The following is a 20737-nucleotide window of genomic DNA, read 5'->3' on the forward strand; positions in this document are numbered from 1 at the left end:
AATATTGGCTTTATTGTGACTATTTACTAAACTCCTGAGAAACAATGGTGTTGCAGCATCGAAATATTCAATGGTTTCTTAATGAAATTCCGACATTGTCAATACAATGTTTGATTATGGAAAATAACACGATATCAAAGTTGTCATACCATATAAACAGATCTAAACATACAATGTTAAATGTTTCTTCAGTAAGAAGTTTAACAACACCAGGTTAAAGTCCAACAGGTTTATTTGGTAGCAAAAGCCACACAAGCTTTCGAGGCTCTGAGCCCCTTCTTCAGGTGAGTGGGAATTCTGTTCACAAACAGAACTTATAAGACACAGACTCAATTTACATGAATAATGGTTGGAATGCGAATACTTACAACTAATCCAGTCTTTAAGAAACAAAACAATGGGAGTGGAGAGAGCATCAAGACAGGCTAAAAAGATGTGTATTGTCTCCAGACAAGACAGCCAGTGAAACTCTGCAGGTCCACGCAACTGTGGGAGTTACAAATAGTGTGACATAAATTCTGATTCTAGGATCGCATGATAAAGACTCAGGAGGAAAAAAGCAGAAATATTTATGTGAAATAGTGTGACATAAACCCAATATCCCGGTTGAGGCCGTCCTTGTGTGTGCGGAACCTGGCTATCAGTTTCTGCTCCGCGACTCTGCGCTGTCGTGTGTCGCGAAGGCCGCCTTGGAGAACGCTTACCCGAATATCAGAGGCCGAATGCCCGTGACCGCTGAAGTGCTCCCCAACAGGAAGAGAACAGTCTTGCCTGGTGATTGTCGAGCGGTGTTCATTCATCCGTTGTCGCAGCGTCTGCATAGTTTCCCCAATGTACCATGCCTCGGGACATCCTTTCTTGCAGCGTATCAGGTAGACAACGTTGGCCGAGTTGCAAGAGTATGTACCGTGTACCTGGTGGATGGTGTTCTCACGTGAGATGATGGCATCTGTGTCGATGATCCGGCACGTCTTGCAGAGGTTGCTGTGGCAGGGTTGTGTGGTGTCTTGGTCACTGTTCTCCTGAAGGCTGGGTAGTTTGCTGCGGACAATGGTCTGTTTGAGGTTGTGCGGTTGTTTGAAGGCAAGAAGTGGGGGTGTGGGGATGGCCTTGGCGAGATGTTCGTCTTCATCAATGACATGTTGAAGGCTCCGGAGGAGATGCCGTAGCTTCTCCGCTCCGGGGAAGTACTGGACAACGAAGGGTACTCTGTCCACTGTGTCCCGTGTTTGTCTTCTGAGGAGGTCGGTGCGGTTTTTCGCTGTGGCGCGTTGGAACTGTTGATCAATGAGTCTAGCGCCATATCCTGTTCTTATGAGGGCATCTTTCAGCGTCTGGAGGTGTCTGTTGCGATCCTCCTCATCCGAGCAGATCCTGTGTATACGGAGGGCTTGTCCGTAGGGGATGGCTTCTTTAACGTGTTTAGGGTGGAAGCTGGAGAAGTGGAGCATCGTGAGGTTATCCGTGGGCTTGCGGTACAGTGAGGTGCTGAGGTGACCGTCCTTAATGGAGATGCGCGTGTCCAAGAATGCAACCGATTCCGGAGAGTAGTCTATGGTGAGCCTGATGGTGGGATGGAACTTGTTGATGTCATCATAGAGTTGTTTCAGTGATTGTTCACCATGAGTCCAAAGGAAGAAAATGTCATCGATGTATCTAGTGTATAGCACCGGTTGAAGGTCCCGTGCGGTGAAGAAGTCTTGTTCGAACCTGTGCATGAAGATGTTGGCATATTGAGGTGCAAATTTGGTCCCCATGGCTGTTCCGTGTGTCTGGATGAAGAACTGGTTGTTGAAGGTGAAGATATTGTGGTCCAGGATGAAGCGGATGAGATGTAAAATTGCATCTGGAAACTGGCAGTTGTTGGCGCTGAGCACTGAGGCCGTTGCAGCAATGCCATCGTCATGGGGGATGCTGGTGTAGAGTGCCGAGACATCCATTGTGACGAGGAGCGCTCCTGGTTCAACTGCTCCATGTGTGCCGAGTTTCTGTAGGAAGTCCGTCGTGTCGCGACAAAAGCTGGGGGTTCTTTGTACAATGGGTTTCAGGATGCCCTCGACATAGCCGGAGAGGTTCTCGCACAGGGTCCCATTGCCCGATACGATGGGACGGCCGGGTGTGTTTGCCTTGTGTATCTTCGGGAGGCAGTAGAGATCTCCAACGCGGGGAGTACGTGGGATGAGAGCACGGAGGGTGTTCTGAAGGTCCGGATCAAAGGTCTTGATCAGAGTGTTGAGTTGATGGGTGTGTTCTTTGGTCGGATCTGCAGGTAACTGTCTGTAGTGTTCCTCGTTGTTGAGTTGTCGGTACACTTCTTTGCAGTAATCCGTTCTGTTCAGTATGACGATGGCCCCTCCTTTGTCTGCTGGTTTGATGACAATGTTGCGGTTGGTCTTGAGAGCGTGGATGGCGTTACGTTGTGCTTGGGTGATGTTCGGGGCTGTCTTGTGAGTGCGGCTGATGAATTTGGTGTTGACGCACCTCCTGACGGCTTGGGCATACATGTCAAGTCGAGGGCAGCGGCCTTCCGGAGGAGTCCAATTCGACTCTTTCCTCTTCGGATGCACTGCGGATCTCTCTGTCGGCTGTTCCAGTTCATTGGCTGTCTCATTGTGTTCGTTGTTGGCCTCTTGGGGTTTGTGGAAGAACTCCCTCAGCCTCATTCGGGACCTTCAACCGGTGCTATACACTAGATACATCGATGACATTTTCTTCCTTTGGACTCATGGTGAACAATCACTGAAACAACTCTATGATGACATCAACAAGTTCCATCCCACCATCAGGCTCACCATAGACTACTCTCCGGAATCGGTTGCATTCTTGGACACGCGCATCTCCATTAAGGACGGTCACCTCAGCACCTCACTGTACCGCAAGCCCACGGATAACCTCACGATGCTCCACTTCTCCAGCTTCCACCCTAAACACGTTAAAGAAGCCATCCCCTACGGACAAGCCCTCCGTATACACAGGATCTGCTCGGATGAGGAGGATCGCAACAGACACCTCCAGACGCTGAAAGATGCCCTCATAAGAACAGGATATGGCGCTAGACTCATTGATCAACAGTTCCAACGCGCCACAGCGAAAAACCGCACCGACCTCCTCAGAAGACAAACACGGGACACAATGGACAGAGTACCCTTCGTTGTCCAGTACTTCCCCGGGGCGGAGAAGCTACGGCATCTCCTCCGGAGCCTTCAACATGTCATTGATGAAGACGAACATCTCGCCAAGGCCATCCCCACACCCCCACTTCTTGCCTTCAAACAACCGCACAACCTCAAACAGACCATTGTCCGCAGCAAACTACCCAGCCTTCAGGAGAACAGTGACCAAGACACCACACAACCCTGCCACAGCAACCTCTGCAAGACGTGCCGGATCATCGACACAGATGCCATCATCTCACGTGAGAACACCATCCACCAGGTACACGGTACATACTCTTGCAACTCGGCCAACGTTGTCTACCTGATACGCTGCAAGAAAGGATGTCCCGAGGCATGGTACATTGGGGAAACTATGCAGACGCTGCGACAACGGATGAATGAACACCGCTCGACAATCACCAGGCAAGACTGTTCTCTTCCTGTTGGGGAGCACTTCAGCGGTCACGGGCATTCGGCCTCTGATATTCGGGTAAGCGTTCTCCAAGGCGGCCTTCGCGACACACGACAGCGCAGAGTCGCGGAGCAGAAACTGATAGCCAGGTTCCGCACACACAAGGACGGCCTCAACCGGGATATTGGGTTTATGTCACACTATTTCACATAAATATTTCTGCTTTTTTCCTCCTGAGTCTTTATCATGCGATCCTAGAATCAGAATTTATGTCACACTATTTGTAACTCCCACAGTTGCGTGGACCTGCAGAGTTTCACTGGCTGTCTTGTCTGGAGACAATACACATCTTTTTAGCCTGTCTTGATGCTCTCTCCACTCCCATTGTTTTGTTTCTTAAAGACTGGATTAGTTGTAAGTATTCGCATTCCAACCATTATTCATGTAAATTGAGTCTGTGTCTTATAAGTTCTGTTTGTGAACAGAATTCCCACTCACCTGAAGAAGGGGCTCAGAGCCTCGAAAGCTTGTGTGGCTTTTGCTACCAAATAAACCTGTTGGACTTTAACCTGGTGTTGTTAAACTTCTTACTGTGTTTACCCCAGTCCAACGCCGGCATCTCCACATCACAAATGTTTCTTCAACAGAGTTGAATAAAAATGACAAGGTTTGACACTTTGTGAGACAAGTTTATGATCTAGGTTATCAAAGTCTTCCAGAGATTTCAGCATCATCATTAATGACCATTACATCTATTAGTTAGGTTTAGAGAAGCATAGTAAAGATTACGATGATAGTTTTGGAAATGTTCAGCTGTATGAAGAAAGAGCAGCATTATTTTCATTTCTGCGGAGATCTTCTCTCACGTGCACCAGTTTTGTTAAAAAAGTGAAAGTCGGAAAGAATAGCACACGGAAGCATCTTCATCCTCTTGTAAAGGACATAGGCATGGATTGCTTTTACTATCAGATTGCATGGTCTAGAAGATCAGGATGTTATTAGAATGGAGTAGCTCCTTATTCTGTTCATAAAAACACTACTGGCAAATTACACAAGCCTTTAGAAAAAAACTGCTTTTGTTACAACGTCGGCAAAACATATGCTGTGCCTTCTGAAACATTTGCTTGTTTCACACAAACTTGGGAACTTTCAAAGGCTGCATTGAAGATGCATCCAAGAGTTTAATGATGGAGACTTGCATTGAATTATGTTTCTGCCATTGGTCACATACATCACTTAATTCCTTAAGTACCCAAGGTTTACAGGCCAACAGGGATATATAATTTTGATCCATAACTGTAACCAGATGAGTAGAGAATATAAATTCATGGATATCTCTCACCAAGCGAGCATTTACAATGCCCTCTGAACTTCTGTGCTTCAACTCTCTTCTACACCTTTACGAGTAGCATAGCTTAGATTGGGAATTCAGCACAATGCAGAATCAAATCTCCATCAGTTAACTCTCTGATACTTTCTTACCATGCATGCTACCACTGTACAACTTTGACACAATCATTATGTCATGGTGACCTGCCCAAGGACAGGTATTTTGTTCACTTCTTCACACCTCGCAGTCTTGTGTTTACCCCTTCAGTTGCTCATATGAGCAATGTGATTAGGGAAAGAATACATGAGGTTGTTTTCCAATGCCTTTCTCACGTGTGCTTGAAGGAAACACAAGTCCTCTTCCCAAAGGATCCTCTACCTTTAAGTAGCCGTTTAGACAATCTATGCACTATGCAAAATCTGTAAAACATTATTTTTTGACTGATTTTGTTGGGAGGTTTTGGAGTTACAATTTGCAACAGGCTTAAGTAAATTGTACAATTAGGGAGGAGGTATAACCCACTATTAGTAAATTTATAACTCATCAGGCCATTAAAGAACCTATGAAATATGCACAGTTACTAAATATGTCATGTGATCTTTTACACTTGGCTCTCTCTCTCTAACGGTCCACAGGTATGATAATGGTTCAGGATGCAAAATATCTGCTCCTTGGTTACACAAAATGTTTACATCACCAAGAAAATGGGAAACAAATGAGATTGCTTTCTTTTTATTGTCTCATATTAAATCTTTATCTTTGGTCTAACCAGTCTTTAGTACACAGCTTAACTTTCACCTATATTTGCTAACCAGTTGCAGTCATGTATTGCACATTCAAATGTTGATTCATATGTTAAGTATTAAACTCCAGAAGAATGTATTCAGCAGCAAACTTTCATGCAAAATGACATCACTAACAGATATTTGATCAAGGCTGGTGCAACATACAAAGTGTGAATGCACAGATGAAAGACAACTGGATTTTCAAAGTAACATTTAGCAATTAATGGTACAATGAGGGGAAAATTACAAATTGCCTTTCAAAGATTTTGTTCTTTTCGCAGAAATCAACTCAAGATAAATGTCACAGCATGCATAACTCTGATTCATGCATAGATATGAATGGGGTCATTTCCAATACATTCCTATCATCATGTATTTCATATCCAGAAGTGTGACAAATAGTGAGGATGATACAAATTAACTGCAACAGGACATAGAAAGACTCGCAGAATGGACAGACAAGTGGCAGATGGAATTTAATACAGGGACATGAGAGGGATGCATTTTGGCAGAATAAATTAGGGAGGAAACAATATTGGGCTAAGAAAATTAGCTGCAGAAACATGCTTTGAGGAGGGGATGGGGGAAAAGGGAAAGATAGGAAGTACTGATTGCTGAGCTGAGACTTTGAGCAGTAAAGTGAGAGGACAGGGTTAGGTTTGGCTGTGGCTGCTGCACAATCAAATACACATTAAGGTTAGTCTCTGGTGTAGGGTACAGGAGGATTATTATCATAATGAGATTGCTAGTGCCTGTGGAAATATACTCGTGTATTAGTCATCATATTCACGAAAAACAGGGCAAAACTGTAGGATGTCAGGGTAAGAATGTCACACTTCAATTGAACACTCTACAAAGGAGTGAAGACATCAATAAAACAAAAATCCCTGAAAATCTACTGTAAATCAACAGTCTGCTTTCCTGCCCACCAATCTGAAGCAACATTCAGGGAGACTGAGGAATTCTTCTAGGTTGAAGTGAAGTAAATGTGCAATCTGGTTAATCATGCAACTTTCCTTGGATCTGAATTCAGACAACTTGAATGGAAGTCTCCCTGGGCCATGACTTCTGAGTTGCATATAAAGATTGATTAATTTTCCACATGCATGGGTTGTGGGTGTTTATTAGAAATCGTGAGGATCCAATCCATTGGACTTTATTATTATTTAATGATAACTTCTAGAAAAGATGAGGGGTATGAAGGTTCACTTAAAACTTCCTCTAACAAGAGTTTAGGTTCTCCCAGGTACCAGTGAAAAAACAAAGGCATGAAGCAGGCCTGGTGCCAAATAATGAATGAGCATCAGAGTGGCACAGTGGTTAACACTGCTGCGAGGGACCTGGGTTCTATTCCATCTTGGGTGACTGCGTGGAGTTTGCACATTCGCCCCGTGTGTGTGTGGGTCTCCTCCGGACACTCTGGTTTCTTCCCACAGTGCAAAGGTGTGCAAGTTAGGCAGATTGGCCATGATAAAATGCCCCTTAGTGTCCCAAAATGTGTAGGTTAGGGGGATAAATACGTGGGGTTATGGGGTTGGGGCCTAGGTAAGATATTCTGTTGGAGAGTTGGTGCAGAGTCAATGAGCCGAATTGCCTTCTTCTGAACTGTAGCGATTCTACGATTTGTCCAAAGAACAGATTTTATGAGGAATGATTAGAAAAATATGGACTCTTCACCTGTAAAAGATGCCACAGAGAGGGAATCCTGCAAAGGTGCAAAATATGTTCGCTGACAGAAAGTTTAATCATGACCACCTAAAACCACACTGCAGGACATAAGCACAAACTGGGAAAAGACAAATTCAGCACTTACGTTGGGAACCGCATCTTCACAGAAGGAATGATTAACATTTGGAATGGCCTCCTGAGTAAGATACTGAAAGCTCAATGTCTAGGCTTATTCAAAGAGGCAGTCAAATGCTGTGATGAGAAGATCCTATGGAAAGATGGGCTAAATGGCCTCCTGAACCAGTATTTTATCTTGTGTTCTTTAAGTAGTTTGTCATTTTTAGTTTGTTAAAGTCCAAATAAGTCTACAAAATATGCTCTACAATCAACGGCACAGATCAAATCCATTACTCCATATCAGAAAAGTTTGAAGTTAATTTGATCCCAGAGGAAAAGAATAGTGCAGAAAGGAGACAATTTAACAGAAAGGAAACCCCCTGGCTATATAAAGATTAAATAGCTGGAGCCAAATATGTGGGCACTGATGCACATGGAGGCTTCAAAAAAAGTGGAACTTTATGTAGCACCAGAAAAGATTAAACCTGTGTTTTCTTGCAACATTTGTGAAAGATGTTTGAGAAACTTGCCACAAGCAGAATTGGATTCCAACTTCTCTACCTGTCTGTGGTAAGAGATTGTCCCGCATGAATGTGATGCTAGGAAGAATGAACTTTCATCTATATGGTTCCGTTTCAGCTGCTTATCCTGTGTACGTTTTGAAACATGGTCATGGTTATATAGATTTTTTTTTGTGTGGAGTTATTTACAACAGTAGGCGCTTTCAAATTTACCCTGCAAATACTGATACACGCCTGTTGATCACTGGCCTAATGTCCAAAAGACTATGCCATGTACGCAAAGGAAAACAGTGCTATCATTGCAGAAAAAGCTTTTATTAGTATACAGCAACAGAAATAAAATGTGTTAGTAAGTCAATAAATACAGATAAGTACAGAAAGCTAATGACAGAAGGACAGAAATCTGATGATCTTATGGATCTAATGATGCGTGGAACTGCAGTTGATTTCCATCCACATTCTCACTATGGTGTTAAGCATCAGATCAGGTTATACTGATGGAAGTAATAAGATCAAAGAAGTGTCCAAATTTCTGTCTAAGGGCCACCTGCAGCCCTTCAGCCCTCAAAGCCCTGAAATTTCGTACTATTTGTGTTCATATTCCTTACTTGCTGGTTTGTCCTTTTCAACTCTGTGAACCTGGAGATTGGAAAAGGTTGTGTCTAGTACTATTCGGATATTGGTAGATAATTCTTGTGTCGGAATCAAGATTTCTTGATGTCAACAAGGTAATTGGAACATACATTTCAACTTCATACTTGGCCCTCAAGGCTGCATAGCAAAAATGTTAGTGACCCATGCAAACTTGAAGCTTGGACACTCTTGTTCAGGAGTAAAATAGCAACATGAGGTTGGCATTAGAGCATAAGTCTGGAAAAGCAAACAATATTGAAGAAAACAGGGAACCATCACCATTCCCAGAACCATGTATCTTTAAATCTTCTTCCTCCTAGTGATGTTAGTCAGTTCACAGCAAAGTAAAACATTTTTGTTTCTCTTCTCTCTGAACCTCTTTTAAATGTTTGGGAATTTAAGACGTTTCAGTCAATCTGAACCAAAGTTTTATTACCAAGTATTCAATATGTCCAATATATTTTATTTCAGATTTAAAATCTAATTTAAAATAAGAAGGTGGACAATACTTCATATATTTTTATACAATCTAAAGTTTTAGACACGTAATTTCCAATGGTTTCATATAAGCTGCCACTAAGTGGCTTTATTAGTGACTGTTTCTCCCAGTCTCAGAGCCAGGCACTATATTCACACTATTTCCAGCAAAATGTAACAGCTGGGAATTTCGCATATAACCACCCAGAAAAGCCTTCCTTGATTATGGTGAATTTTTGACAAAAGGTTCTGCTCAGGTTAGAGTTCCATGTATGCTGGCATCCTTTCATTTAGCCTCTAACTGTGCTATCATTTCATCTATGAGCTTTGTTTTGCTGCAGCAGTATTGTTTCACTGTCATTCTTTCCTGCACCAATAGATATTCAATCACAGGCCGTGGGAGACATGTGGATGTGAGAAAATAATATCGAAAGAATGATATCTCAAAACAATTACTTAAAATCTGGAAAATTAAAGCCTTGTGACCTCTGGAAATTTATCCATCACTGTTTTAATTCCTGATGATCAGTGGCTCTGAATTGAAGAGGTTCACTTGGACTCAGCTGACAAATATTAAAATTCATAACTGTGCTTTATATGCTTAGGTTTTCTGAACAGATATCTTGATCAAAAAATCCCAATTATGTTAATCCAGTTATCAAATTATGCTGCTGTACCTGTTTCAGGTATAAAGTTTGAGATAAGCTAGCATCCCATTTATCTTACTAATTTTAAGCCTACAAATAAGCTCCTCTAGGTTTCATGTCACAGCATGCCAGACCTGGTCTGGAATATCAGCATCCTTATATCGTCATGTTTTACAATGCTGACATTCAGTGACTTCAAGGTCAATGCACTGTATATTACAATAAGATGCATGAAATTGGAGTCTAATTTAGCACTGATGAAATTACGATCACAGGTTACTTTCAAATGTGACACCAAAGGCTGTGGGTGCTGCTCCATATTAATGTTTCCAAGATAGAGAAGTAATCTATGAATATTAAATTAATGGCATTTGAATGAGTGATTCTCAAAATGCATGCAGTGATTCTTTGAAATATCTCTTGCAGAAGTGAATAGAACTTTACTTTGTCCCTTAAAAGGCAATTTCAAACCTAGTCTTCCACTTTAATGAAAAGCGTATCTTTTCCGATAACTCGAATGGTATTCATTGCAGGGTGGGGGGACTGTCTCTAAGAGGCCTACCTATCTTGGCTCCTTTCTTCAGGAGGGTGACCACCACTGCTGTATTGCGGCACCCCACTGCTCTGTCCAAGGGTCTCATGCCACTGTAGTCCACATGTTCAATCATTGCTCCATGATCCACGAGATACTGCACCTAATGTAAGAAAAAATACATGTCAAGGACTTAAATATCCTTGTAGTCTTAGATCCAGCAACTAATACTTTGGTCAATAATTGAAGGATACATGGACATCTGGAAAACAACACATATGTATCTTTCATAGTTTTGCCAATTCTCAATTTTCATTGCCAAAATCTAGAAGTTAATGGGCAAGGGGCAGGAAACAGAAATTTATAGGTAATGGTAGAAACTGGAATAACATACAAGAAATGGGGGGTAGAGTAACTGAATATCTTGATTGCTACCTCTTTCGCAAATAACCAATCCCTCCACCACCCACCAACAGTGACAGCAGTGTGTACCATCTACAAGATGCATTGTAGGAACTCACCAAAGGTCCTTAAGCAGCACCTTCCAACCCAGAAAGCATGTGGTGCTATTTGCAAAGATTTTGAGAAGTCTGGAAATCCTCATTGTACAATACACCTTGTTTGCCATATTCTTCTGCCCTTTTCTAAATATTTTGGTTCTGAGTCAACAATTTACAGAATCATTTCGGAATACCATTTCTGGTTAATGGAATAATGGATTGATAAAAAAACACATTAACCACTCTACAGCTTTAGAATATCATTACATAATCTCCTCTCCTCATAAATACATAAAATTGTTTGCAACCATCTTAAAATCTCTCTTAAATTGAGGTGCAGATGGAACAGTGGGTGCTGTTAATCCTCACATTTAGATCACATTTCTCTACTAGACCAAGGAGCTTGCAAGGTATTGCCTGCATGACCAATCAGTGCTGGAGAGCGCAAAAACATTGCTATCTTTAATTACTGATTAAGATATTTTCACAGTGAAAAGGAAGTATCAGTTTTTATGGTTTTCTCTCATTAGATTATTTGACTAGCTTAGGGGTTCAAAAAAAAGGGCAGCATGGACAAGTTGGGCCGAAGGGCCTGTTTCCATGCTGTAAACCTCTATGACATGTTTGAAAACAGGTTAGTGGAGAAACAGACTAATAATCCATTAACTGAAGTAATCTAGTGACAGTGTTAATTTCCATGCCCCTATCCCTCCACTCTGGCTTGGTTGCAGGAAGAGGGAATGCAGAGAGAAATTCTAGGATACCAAAAATAAACTACAATGAACATTTATATCATAGAAAGTTAAAGTATTCACATATCTGAGATACGTACAACATCTGCATCACCATAAAATGCAGCAAGATCCAAAGGTGTCCGTCCATTTTTATCTGCGTGGTCTGTGGCAGCACCTCTTTCTACCAAGGACTGAACCACTGGCAAGTGACCTTTCAGGCATGCCCAGCTGAGGGCAGTTAATCCCTCTTTATCCATCAGAGAAAGTGCTGCTCCTGTAGAACACAGAGAACATGCAATACACAATTAAAAGATGAGCAGCATCCAGCAGACATCTCACTCTTTATTCATAATTGACAGCGTAAAACACACTGGTGGCTGTTTGTACTGAAACATTTGTACTTTGTTTGTACTTCAGGTTCTGAAACATTAACATACACTGGCAACACTGGCCTATTCAGAAAAACAAATCAATTAAGAAAACATACAGAACCTTTCTGGAGCATGTCTGCTCAGCTCCCTTGCAACGGCACTGATTATTAGCTTCTTTTTCAGGCCATTTGAAAAGTGATCTGATTCTTTGGCTAATGGAATGTTTATAGTCAACATGTTTGACAAGCACAGTAAATTATTCCATTTCAGGTTATGTCAAATATTAACATATAGCCTGATGTTGGTTTCAGGAAAGGCTGAGTTTGCAAACACCACAACTACAAGAGGCTGTACTTTAGGACAGGAGTGGGATAGTTGGCGGCGAGGACTATAAAATTGGAAAACATGCCAGCCTACCCACTTCAGCTGAGACAGTTTGGATAGAATATTGAGGACTTAGTCCCTGGTGAAACAGCAAGACCATTTCTGGGTTGGCAATCCAACCATCTGAATAGAGGGCCTTTCCAATTGAATTTTGCGGCGCAACCAATGAAGAGGCTACCTCTGAAATTGACATTCATGTAAGTGATGCAGAAGGGACACCAGCAACACTCACAATACCATCACTGTGTTCTGTGGGTTGCACATTTGCACATGCAAATAGTGAAGGATAATGGGATGGCAGATCATAGAATCCCGACAGTACAGAAAGAGGCCATTTGGCCCATCGAGTCTGCACCGACCACAATCCCACCCAGGCCCTACCCCTGTATCCCGACATATTTTACTCACTAATCCCTCTAACCTACGCATCTTAGGACACTAAGGGGCAATTTTAGCATGGCCAATCAAACTAACCCGCACCTCTTTGGACTGTGGGAGGAAACCCACGCAGACACGAGGAGAATGTGCAAACTCCACACAGACAGTGGCCCAAGCCGGGAATTGAACCCAGGTCCCTGGAGCTGTGAAGCAGCAGTGCTAACCACTGTGCGAACGTGCCGCCCATGGGAAAGGGCACCACCTCGATTGCAAGACGTATCACTTGAGGTGACGATGGGAGCAATCAGTGTGCACAGGCAGATGGTTTTTCCAGAAGATGGCAGGAGGCAGGTGGGCAACCAGCCTCACCATAAAAGGCATGGTTAGACTTGCAGAGGTGGTGAGTGAAATTTCTTCTCTCAGAGAGTCAATAATCTTTGGGATTCTCTTCCACAGACAGCAGTGGAGATTGGGTCACTGTATTCATTCAAGGTTGATTAAAACAGAATTTTGATTAATAAAGGTGTTAAGGGTGATGGGAGACAGGCAGGAAGGTAGCCAAGGCCACGATCAGATCAGCCAGGATCTTATCGAAGGACAGAGCAGGTCCGAGGAACCGAATGGTTTCTCTTGCTTCTATTTCTTATGTATCAATCTTTGTAGTAGTCATACAGTGTACAAGCTGCACGATGAGCAAGTGGAATCCCTTCCTATTCATGAATTTCCTTTGATCCACCTTAATGGCCAGATGGGCCTGAGGAAATCCTGCCATGGAGGCAAATCCCATACCTGTCTCGGCCTGACTGGCTGCATTTGGAAAACGTGACAGTCAGATGCGCTCGCATACAGCGCATACGTCACCTGAATTCTGAAGTTTTGGGGTTGACTGTGAAGTTCTACTGAAGCCCAGGCCTGGCAGAATCTGGAAGCAGATTGACTGTGACCTTTAATGCTCCAGGCACTGGAGGTCCAGCTGACCTTTGAGGATGGAGATCATCATCTAAAAAGCTGCATATACCCCTGAGCATCCGCCTTCTGCACACTGCTACTTTGAAAGGTCATGAAAGCTGGATCTTTGCTGAAAAGCTTTTAGGTGAGGGTAACACCTTCTGCCTCTTGTCCCTCGTCAATACCTCTGTACTGCTCTCCTCTCTGTGGCTGAACGTGGTGCTTGCCCTGTTGCTCCTCCTCTGGCCACTGAATACGTGGGCACCCAAATCTGGGTATGCCATTCAATTCGGCAGTCTGTACAGGCCAGTTGCCCTGGTAGTTTATGCTGGTGCGAGGCACCTGAATTGACACTCACAACACTTGTTATATTCCCCATCTTAGAATGGTGATTCCTCAATGTTAGGTCTCTGGCTATGTAAAAGATCATCCTTGCTGCCTGTCAATTTTAATGGGCAATAGCTTCCTGCTGTGCAGCCTCGTCAGCTAAGTTGTCAAGATGTTGATATAGCTTCGGGTCTGTGTAAAGTTTATAAAATTTAATTGGAATAGAAAATTTGGGACTAACTGTCCTTTTCATCTCCTTAATTGGCTACTTGCTACTGCCAGACGGGTAGTTGCTGCTAGTAAAAGATGGGAACGTGTTGTGGAATCAATTTACAATCTAAATTTACAAGCATGTTAGGGAACTGGAATTGCAGCTCGAGGACCTTCGCCGGGTTAGGGATAGTGAGGAGGTCATTGACAGGAGCTATCGGCAGGTGGTCACACCGGGACCACGGGAGGAGGGTAACTGGGTAACAGTGAGGAAGGAGAAAGCTCGGGTGATGGTGAGCACCCCGGTGGATGTGCCCCTTAATAATAAGTACTCCTGTCTGAGTACTACTGGGGTGGACAGCCCACCTGGGGGAAGCAGCGGTGGCAGTGTCTCTGGAGCTGAGCCTGGCCCAGTAGTGCAAAGGGGTAAGGAAAGGAGGGTAGTGCTAATTGGGGACTCTACGGTGAGAGGGTCAGATAGGCGTTTTTGCGGACACAGACGGGACTCTCGGATGGTGGTTTGCCTCCCTGGTGCAGGGGTCCGGGATGTCTCTGGTCGAGTCCCAGAAATCCTGAAGGGGGAGGGAGAGGAGCCCAAGGTCGTGATGCATATAGGTACTGCTGACATCGGTAGGAAGAGGGAAGGGGTCATGAAAAGAGAATATAGGGAGTTGGGTAGACAGCTGAGAAAGAGGAATGCAAAGGTAGTAATCTCGGGATTGCTGCCTGTGCCGCGGGAGAGTGAGAACAGGAATCGGTGGAGAATTAATGCGTGGCTGAGGGACTGGAGCAAGGGACAAGGATTTGGGTACTTGGATCATTGGGACCTCTTTAGGGGCAGGTGTGACCTGTTTAAAAAAGACGGGTGGCACTTGAATCCCAGGGGGACCAATATCCTGGCGGGAAGGTTGGCTAAGGCTACTGGTGAGACTTTAAACTAGAAAGGTTGGGGGGAGGGAATCGAAATGAGGGGACTGAGAGCGAGGAGGTTAGCTCGCAAATAGATAAGGAATGTAGACAGGGTAAGAGGGAGGTTAGACGAGTGAGGGAGAAGGGAAGTGCTCAGGCTGAAGGTCTGAGATGTGTCTATTTTAATGCCAGGAGTGTAGTGAATAAAGTGGATGAGCTTGGAGCGTGGATTGCTGCTTCGAATTGTGATGTGGTGGCCATTACGGAGACTTGGATGTCTCAGGGACAGGACTGGGTGCTTCAGGTGCCAGGTTTTAGATGTTTCAGGAAGGACAGGGAGGGAGGCAAGAGAGGGGGGGGAGTGGCACTGTTGATCAGGGATAGTGTCACGGCTGTAGAGAAGGTGGACGCCGTGGAGGGACTGACTACGGAATCTCTGTGGGTGGAGGTTAGGAATAGGAAGGGGTCGGTAACTTTGCTGGGTGTTTTCTATAGGCCGCCCAATAGTAACAGAGATGTTGAGGAGCAGATGGGGAAACAGATCCTGGAGAGATGTAGGAATAACAGAGTTGTCGTGATGGGAGATTTTAATTTCCCAAACATAGATTGGAATATCCCTAGGGCTAGGGGTTTGGATGGAGAGGAGTTTGTTAGGTGTGTCCAGGAGAGTTTCCTGACACAGTATGTGGATAAGCCTACTAGAGGAGAGGCTGTTCTTGATCTGGTGCTGGCTAATGAACCTGGACAGGTGTAGGATCTCTCGGTGGGTGAACATCTTGGGGATAGCGATCATAATTCTATCTCCTTCACGATAGCATTGGAAAGAGATAGGGTCAGGCAGGCTAGGAAAGTGTTTCTCTGGAGTAAAGGGAAATACAGTGTCATCAGGGAGGAAATTAGACGGGTAAATTGGAAGGAGGCATTCTTGGGGAAAAGTACCGAAGGAAAGTGGAGGATTTTCAAGGAATGTTTGTCTGGAGCTCTGCATGACAACGTTCCGGTGAGACAGGGGGGTGTTGGTAGGGTACGGGAACCGTGGTGCACGAAGGTTGTGATGAACCTGGTAAATAAGAAAAGAGAGGCGTACAGAAGGTTCAGAGAGCTAGGAGGTGTTAAGGATTTAGAGGAGTATACGGGATGTAGGAAGGAGCTTAAGAAGGAAATTAGGAGAGCGAGAAGGGGTCATGAGAAGGCCTTGGCGGGTAAGATTAAGGAGAATCCCAAGGCTTTCTACAAATATGTCAAGAGTAAAAGGATGAGATGTGAAGGCATAGGACCCTTAAAAGGTGAAGGGGGAAAAGTTTGTGCGGAACCGTTAGAAATGGCGGAGCTGCTTAATGAATACTTTACCTCGGTATTCACGGTGGAAAGGGATCTGGGTGGTTGTACTGCTGGATTGCGGAGGACAGAAAGGATCGAGCATGTGGACATAAAGAAAGAGGATGTGTTGGAACTATTGAATGGCATCAAGGTTGGTAAGTCGCCGGGACCGGATGGGATGTACCCCAGGTTACTGTGGGAGGCGAGGGAGGAGATTGCGGAGCCTTTGGCGATGATCTTTGCATCGTCGATGGAGACGGGAGAGGATCCGGAGGATTGGAGGATTGCGGATGTGGTCCCTATATTCAAGAAAGGGAACAGGGACAGCCCGGGAAATTACCGACCGGTGAGTCTAACCTCAGTGGTTGGTAAGTTGATGGAGAGGATCCTGAGAGACAGGATTTATGATCATCTAGAGAAGTTTAGTATGATCAAAAGTAGTCAGCACGGCTTTGTCAGGGGCAGGTCGTGCCTTACGAGCCTGGTTGAGTTCTTTGAAAATGTGACCAAGCACATTGACGAAGGAAGAGCGGTGGATGTGGTCTATATGGACTTCAGCAAAGCGTTCGATAAGGTCCCCCATGCAAGACTTCTTGAGAAAGTGAGAGGGCATGGGATCCAAGGGGCTGTTGCCTTGTGGATCCAGAACTGGCTTGCCTGCAGAAGGCAGAGAGTGGCTGTGGAGGGGTCTTTCTCTGCATGGAGGTCAATGACCAGTGGAGTGCCCCAGGGATCTGTTCTGGGACCCTTGCTGTTTGTCATTTTCATAAATGACCTGGATGAGGAAGTGGAGGGATGGGTTGGTAAGTTTGCTGACGACACCAGGTAGGTGGTGTTGTGGATAGTTTGGAGGGATGTCAGAAGTTGCAGCGAGACATAGATAGAATGCAAGACTGGGCGGAGAAGTGGCAGATGGACTTCAACCCGGATAAGTGTGTAGTGATCCATTTTGGCAGATCCAATGGGATGGAGCAGCAGTATAAAATGAAGGGTACCATTCTTAGCAGTGTAGAGGATCAGAAGGACCTTGGGGTCCGGGTCCATAGGACTCTTAAATCGGCCTCGCAGGTGGAGGATGCGGTCAAGAAGGCGTATGGCGTACTAGCCTTCATTAATCGAGGGATTGAGTTTAGGAGTCGGGAGATAATGCTGCAGCTTTATAGGACCCTGGTTAGACCCCACTTGGAGTACTGCGCGCAGTTCTGGTCACCTCATTACAGGAAAGATGTTGAAGCCATTGAAAGGGTGCAGAGGAGATTTACAAGGATGTTGCCTGGATTGGGGGGCATGCCTTATGAGGATAGGTTGAGGGAGCTTGGTCTCTTCTCCCTGGAGAGACGAAGGATGAGAGGTGACCTGATAGAGGTTTACAAGATGTTGAGGGGTCTGGATAGGGTGGACTCTCAGAGGCTATTTCCAAGGGCTGAAATGGTTGCTACGAGAGGACACAGGTTTAAGGTGCTGGGGGGTAGGTACAGGGGGGATGTCAGGGGTAAGTTTTTCACTCAGAGGGTGGTGGGTGAGTGGAATCGGCTGACGTCGGTGGTGGTGGAGGCAAACTCGTTGGGGTCTTTTAAGAGACTTCTGGATGAGTACATGGGATTTAATGGGATTGAGGGCTATAGATAGGCCTAGAGGTGGGGATGTGATCGGCGCAACTTGTGGGCCGAAGGGCCTGTTTGTGCTGTGACTTTCTATGTTCTATGTATCCCATCCCCAAAGACATCTCCAGGTGGCTGGGAAGATTGCAGCACAGGTACCCTTGATGAAACGGCACCAAGAGGGGACATAGCATTAGATTGAGCGGTGAGAGATACAGGACAGATGTTAGAGGTAGGTTCTTTACTCAGAGTAGTAAGGGTGTGGAGTGCCCTGCCTGCAGCAGTAGTGGACTCGTCAACATTAAGAGCATTCAAATGGTTATTGGATAAACATATGGATGATATTGGAATCGTGTAGATTAGAGGGGCTTTAGATTCGTTCCACTGGTCGGCGCAACATCGAGGGCCGAAGGGCCTGTACTGCACTGTAATGTTCTATGTTCTAAGTTCCTTTTGCTGAAAAATCTCTAATATATTTGCTTCAAAGAGTTGTTCCCCTCAATGCTAGCCTTCTACCATTGCTTATCATTTTCCCCCTTTAATCTGCTGAATTTATATCCATTTCAGTCCTCAATGACTGCCTGCTGTGCACTCACCTTCTCCAACTTGCTGAGCCGCTGACATGGTATATGGCCCATGCGCCATTGGGAAAGAGCCACTGCAAGCATAAAATGGCTTTTCATTGATATCTTAACTGACCCAATCAGCTGCATGTTTCATCCAAAGGGTTCTCAACCTCACTGCCAACCAATTCCTGGGAAAGCTAGAGGGAGTGGGGAAGATGTCAGAAATACCTGTTCGGTGACATTCTTCCCAATTTTTCCAGCTTGCTTGGCCCATCTTATCAGTCTGGAAAACCTCCAGCCTTAGTGTATGAGAAACTGCGCTCCAGTAAAAGACAAAACATTCAGGAGAGGAGGTGGGGTGTGTAAGGTGGGGTCAAGTTGGCTTAACTCAGTACAACATTTTGTATTTATACAACACATTAAATGCAATAAAAAGTCCCAGGACGCTTCACTAGAGTCGTTTTAAGCAAACATCGTCATCTAGCCACAAAGGCAATGTTAGGCAGGTCATTTATTAGAGAGGTAGGTTTTAAGGAGTGCTTTAAAAAGGAAAGGGGCAGAGAAGTTTACAGAGGAAATTCTAGAGCTTACAGCTTTGGCAACTGAAAGCAAGGCCATCAATGATGGAGTGATTGAGTCCATAATTAGAACAAAATTGTGCAGCTGGAGGAGGTCGCATTATTGGGAGGGGTAAGACCATGTGGAGATTTGGAAATAAGATGAGAATTTTAAAATCCAGGCACTGCTTAGCTGAGAAATACTGGATAAAAGGGACTTATTGCAAGTTAGGACATCGGCAGCAGAATTTTAGAAGATTTCAAGTTTGTGGAGAGTGTGATGTATAAGAGCTGGCACTGAATAGTCTTGTCAGGAGGTCATAAAGACAACAATGAGGGTTCCACAGCACATACATTGAGGAAGGAAGTCGGACAACATTATGGAGGTGGAATAGGTAGTTTTAGATACAGTGTGGTTTTGCAGTCAGAAACTCATTGCAGGGCCAAAAACATACTAAGGTTGTAAACTACCTGATAGCAGCTCAGACAACTGCAGGGAGAGGGATGGAGTCTACTGACTTGAGAACAGAGTTTGTAGTGGAGATGATGACTTCAGTTTTCCCCATATTTAGCTGGAGGAAATTTCTGCTCATCCAGCACAAGGTCTTGGGCAAGCAATCTGATAATTTAGAGACAGTGCTGAATCCAACAGGGGTCATACAAATCTTGTAGTCAGATCATGTGGAAACTGACTGCTTTTGGAGGATGTCACCAAGTGGTAGCATGTAGATAAGAAATAAGGCTCAGAGGTAATGGTGCATGAGTAGAACAGAAGCTACTGCAGGTGATTCCCTGCTCTCGATTAAATAGATAAGCATGGACCAGACAAGTACAGTCCCACCCAGCTAGGTGGTGTTGAAAGCTGTCGAGGAGGATGGTGTTGTTAACTGTGTCCAAGAGCTGTAGACAGCTCGAGAAGCACGCCAAGGGATAGCTTACCTTCATCACAATTATATAGGATGACATTTTTGACTTTGATAAGAACCGGTTTTGTTATGTGTCAGAGTGGAAACCTGATTGGGGGGGGCCTTCAAACGTGGACTTTCAGCAAAGATAGGCATGGATTTGGGAGGCAACAAAACATTTGTGAACTAATCTAACTTGGAGCTGAATATAGTTTGGTATGAAGCGACCTTGATGATCAATGACAGAGCGGGCTTTTCCAGTCCCTCCCACCAGCAGGATTTCCAGTCCCACCAAAGTTGACCCCTCATGGCAGTTTCCCTGGCAGCAGGGTGGATACGGTGGCACAGTGGTTAGCACTGCTGCCTCACAGATCCAGGGACCTGGATTCAATTCCAGGTTTGGGTCTGTCTGTGCAGAGTTTGCATGTTCCCCCCATGTCTGCATGGGTTTCCTCCGGGTGCTCCGATTTCCTCCCACACTCCAAAGCTGTGCGGGATAGGTTGATTGGCCATGCTAAATTAACCCTTAGTGTCCTGAGATGTGTAGGTTAGATGGATTAGCAGGGTAAATATGTGGGGTTACGGGGATAGCGCCTGGATGGGATTATTGTCGGTGCAGACACGATGGGCCAAATGGCCTCCTTCTTCACCATAGGGCTTCTATGATTTTCTATGAAAGGCCCATTGACTTTGGCAGGACTGGAAAATCCCAATGGCTCGCCGCATCAGCTGCGGGAAAACCTGCCATGG

General features: G+C 44.7%; 1 protein-coding gene across 3 annotated transcripts in view; it reads right to left on the reverse strand.

The window, feature by feature from the left end:
* The window catches only part of LOC144500569 (protein TANC2-like), a 1073639-nt gene that overhangs the window by 53754 nt on the left and 999148 nt on the right, over positions 1–20737 (reverse strand). For all 3 annotated transcript variants that reach the window (XM_078223699.1, XM_078223697.1, XM_078223698.1), the window contains 2 exons: positions 11610–11785; positions 10308–10440 (listed from right to left, as the gene is read on the reverse strand). In XM_078223699.1, the coding sequence (XP_078079825.1) occupies positions 10308–10440; positions 11610–11785 (309 nt within the window). The remainder of the gene's footprint in view (positions 1–10307; positions 10441–11609; positions 11786–20737) is intronic.

This window comes from Mustelus asterias, chromosome 11, assembly GCF_964213995.1.
Source record: "Mustelus asterias chromosome 11, sMusAst1.hap1.1, whole genome shotgun sequence".
NCBI classification, from domain to species: Eukaryota; Metazoa; Chordata; class Chondrichthyes; order Carcharhiniformes; family Triakidae; genus Mustelus; species Mustelus asterias.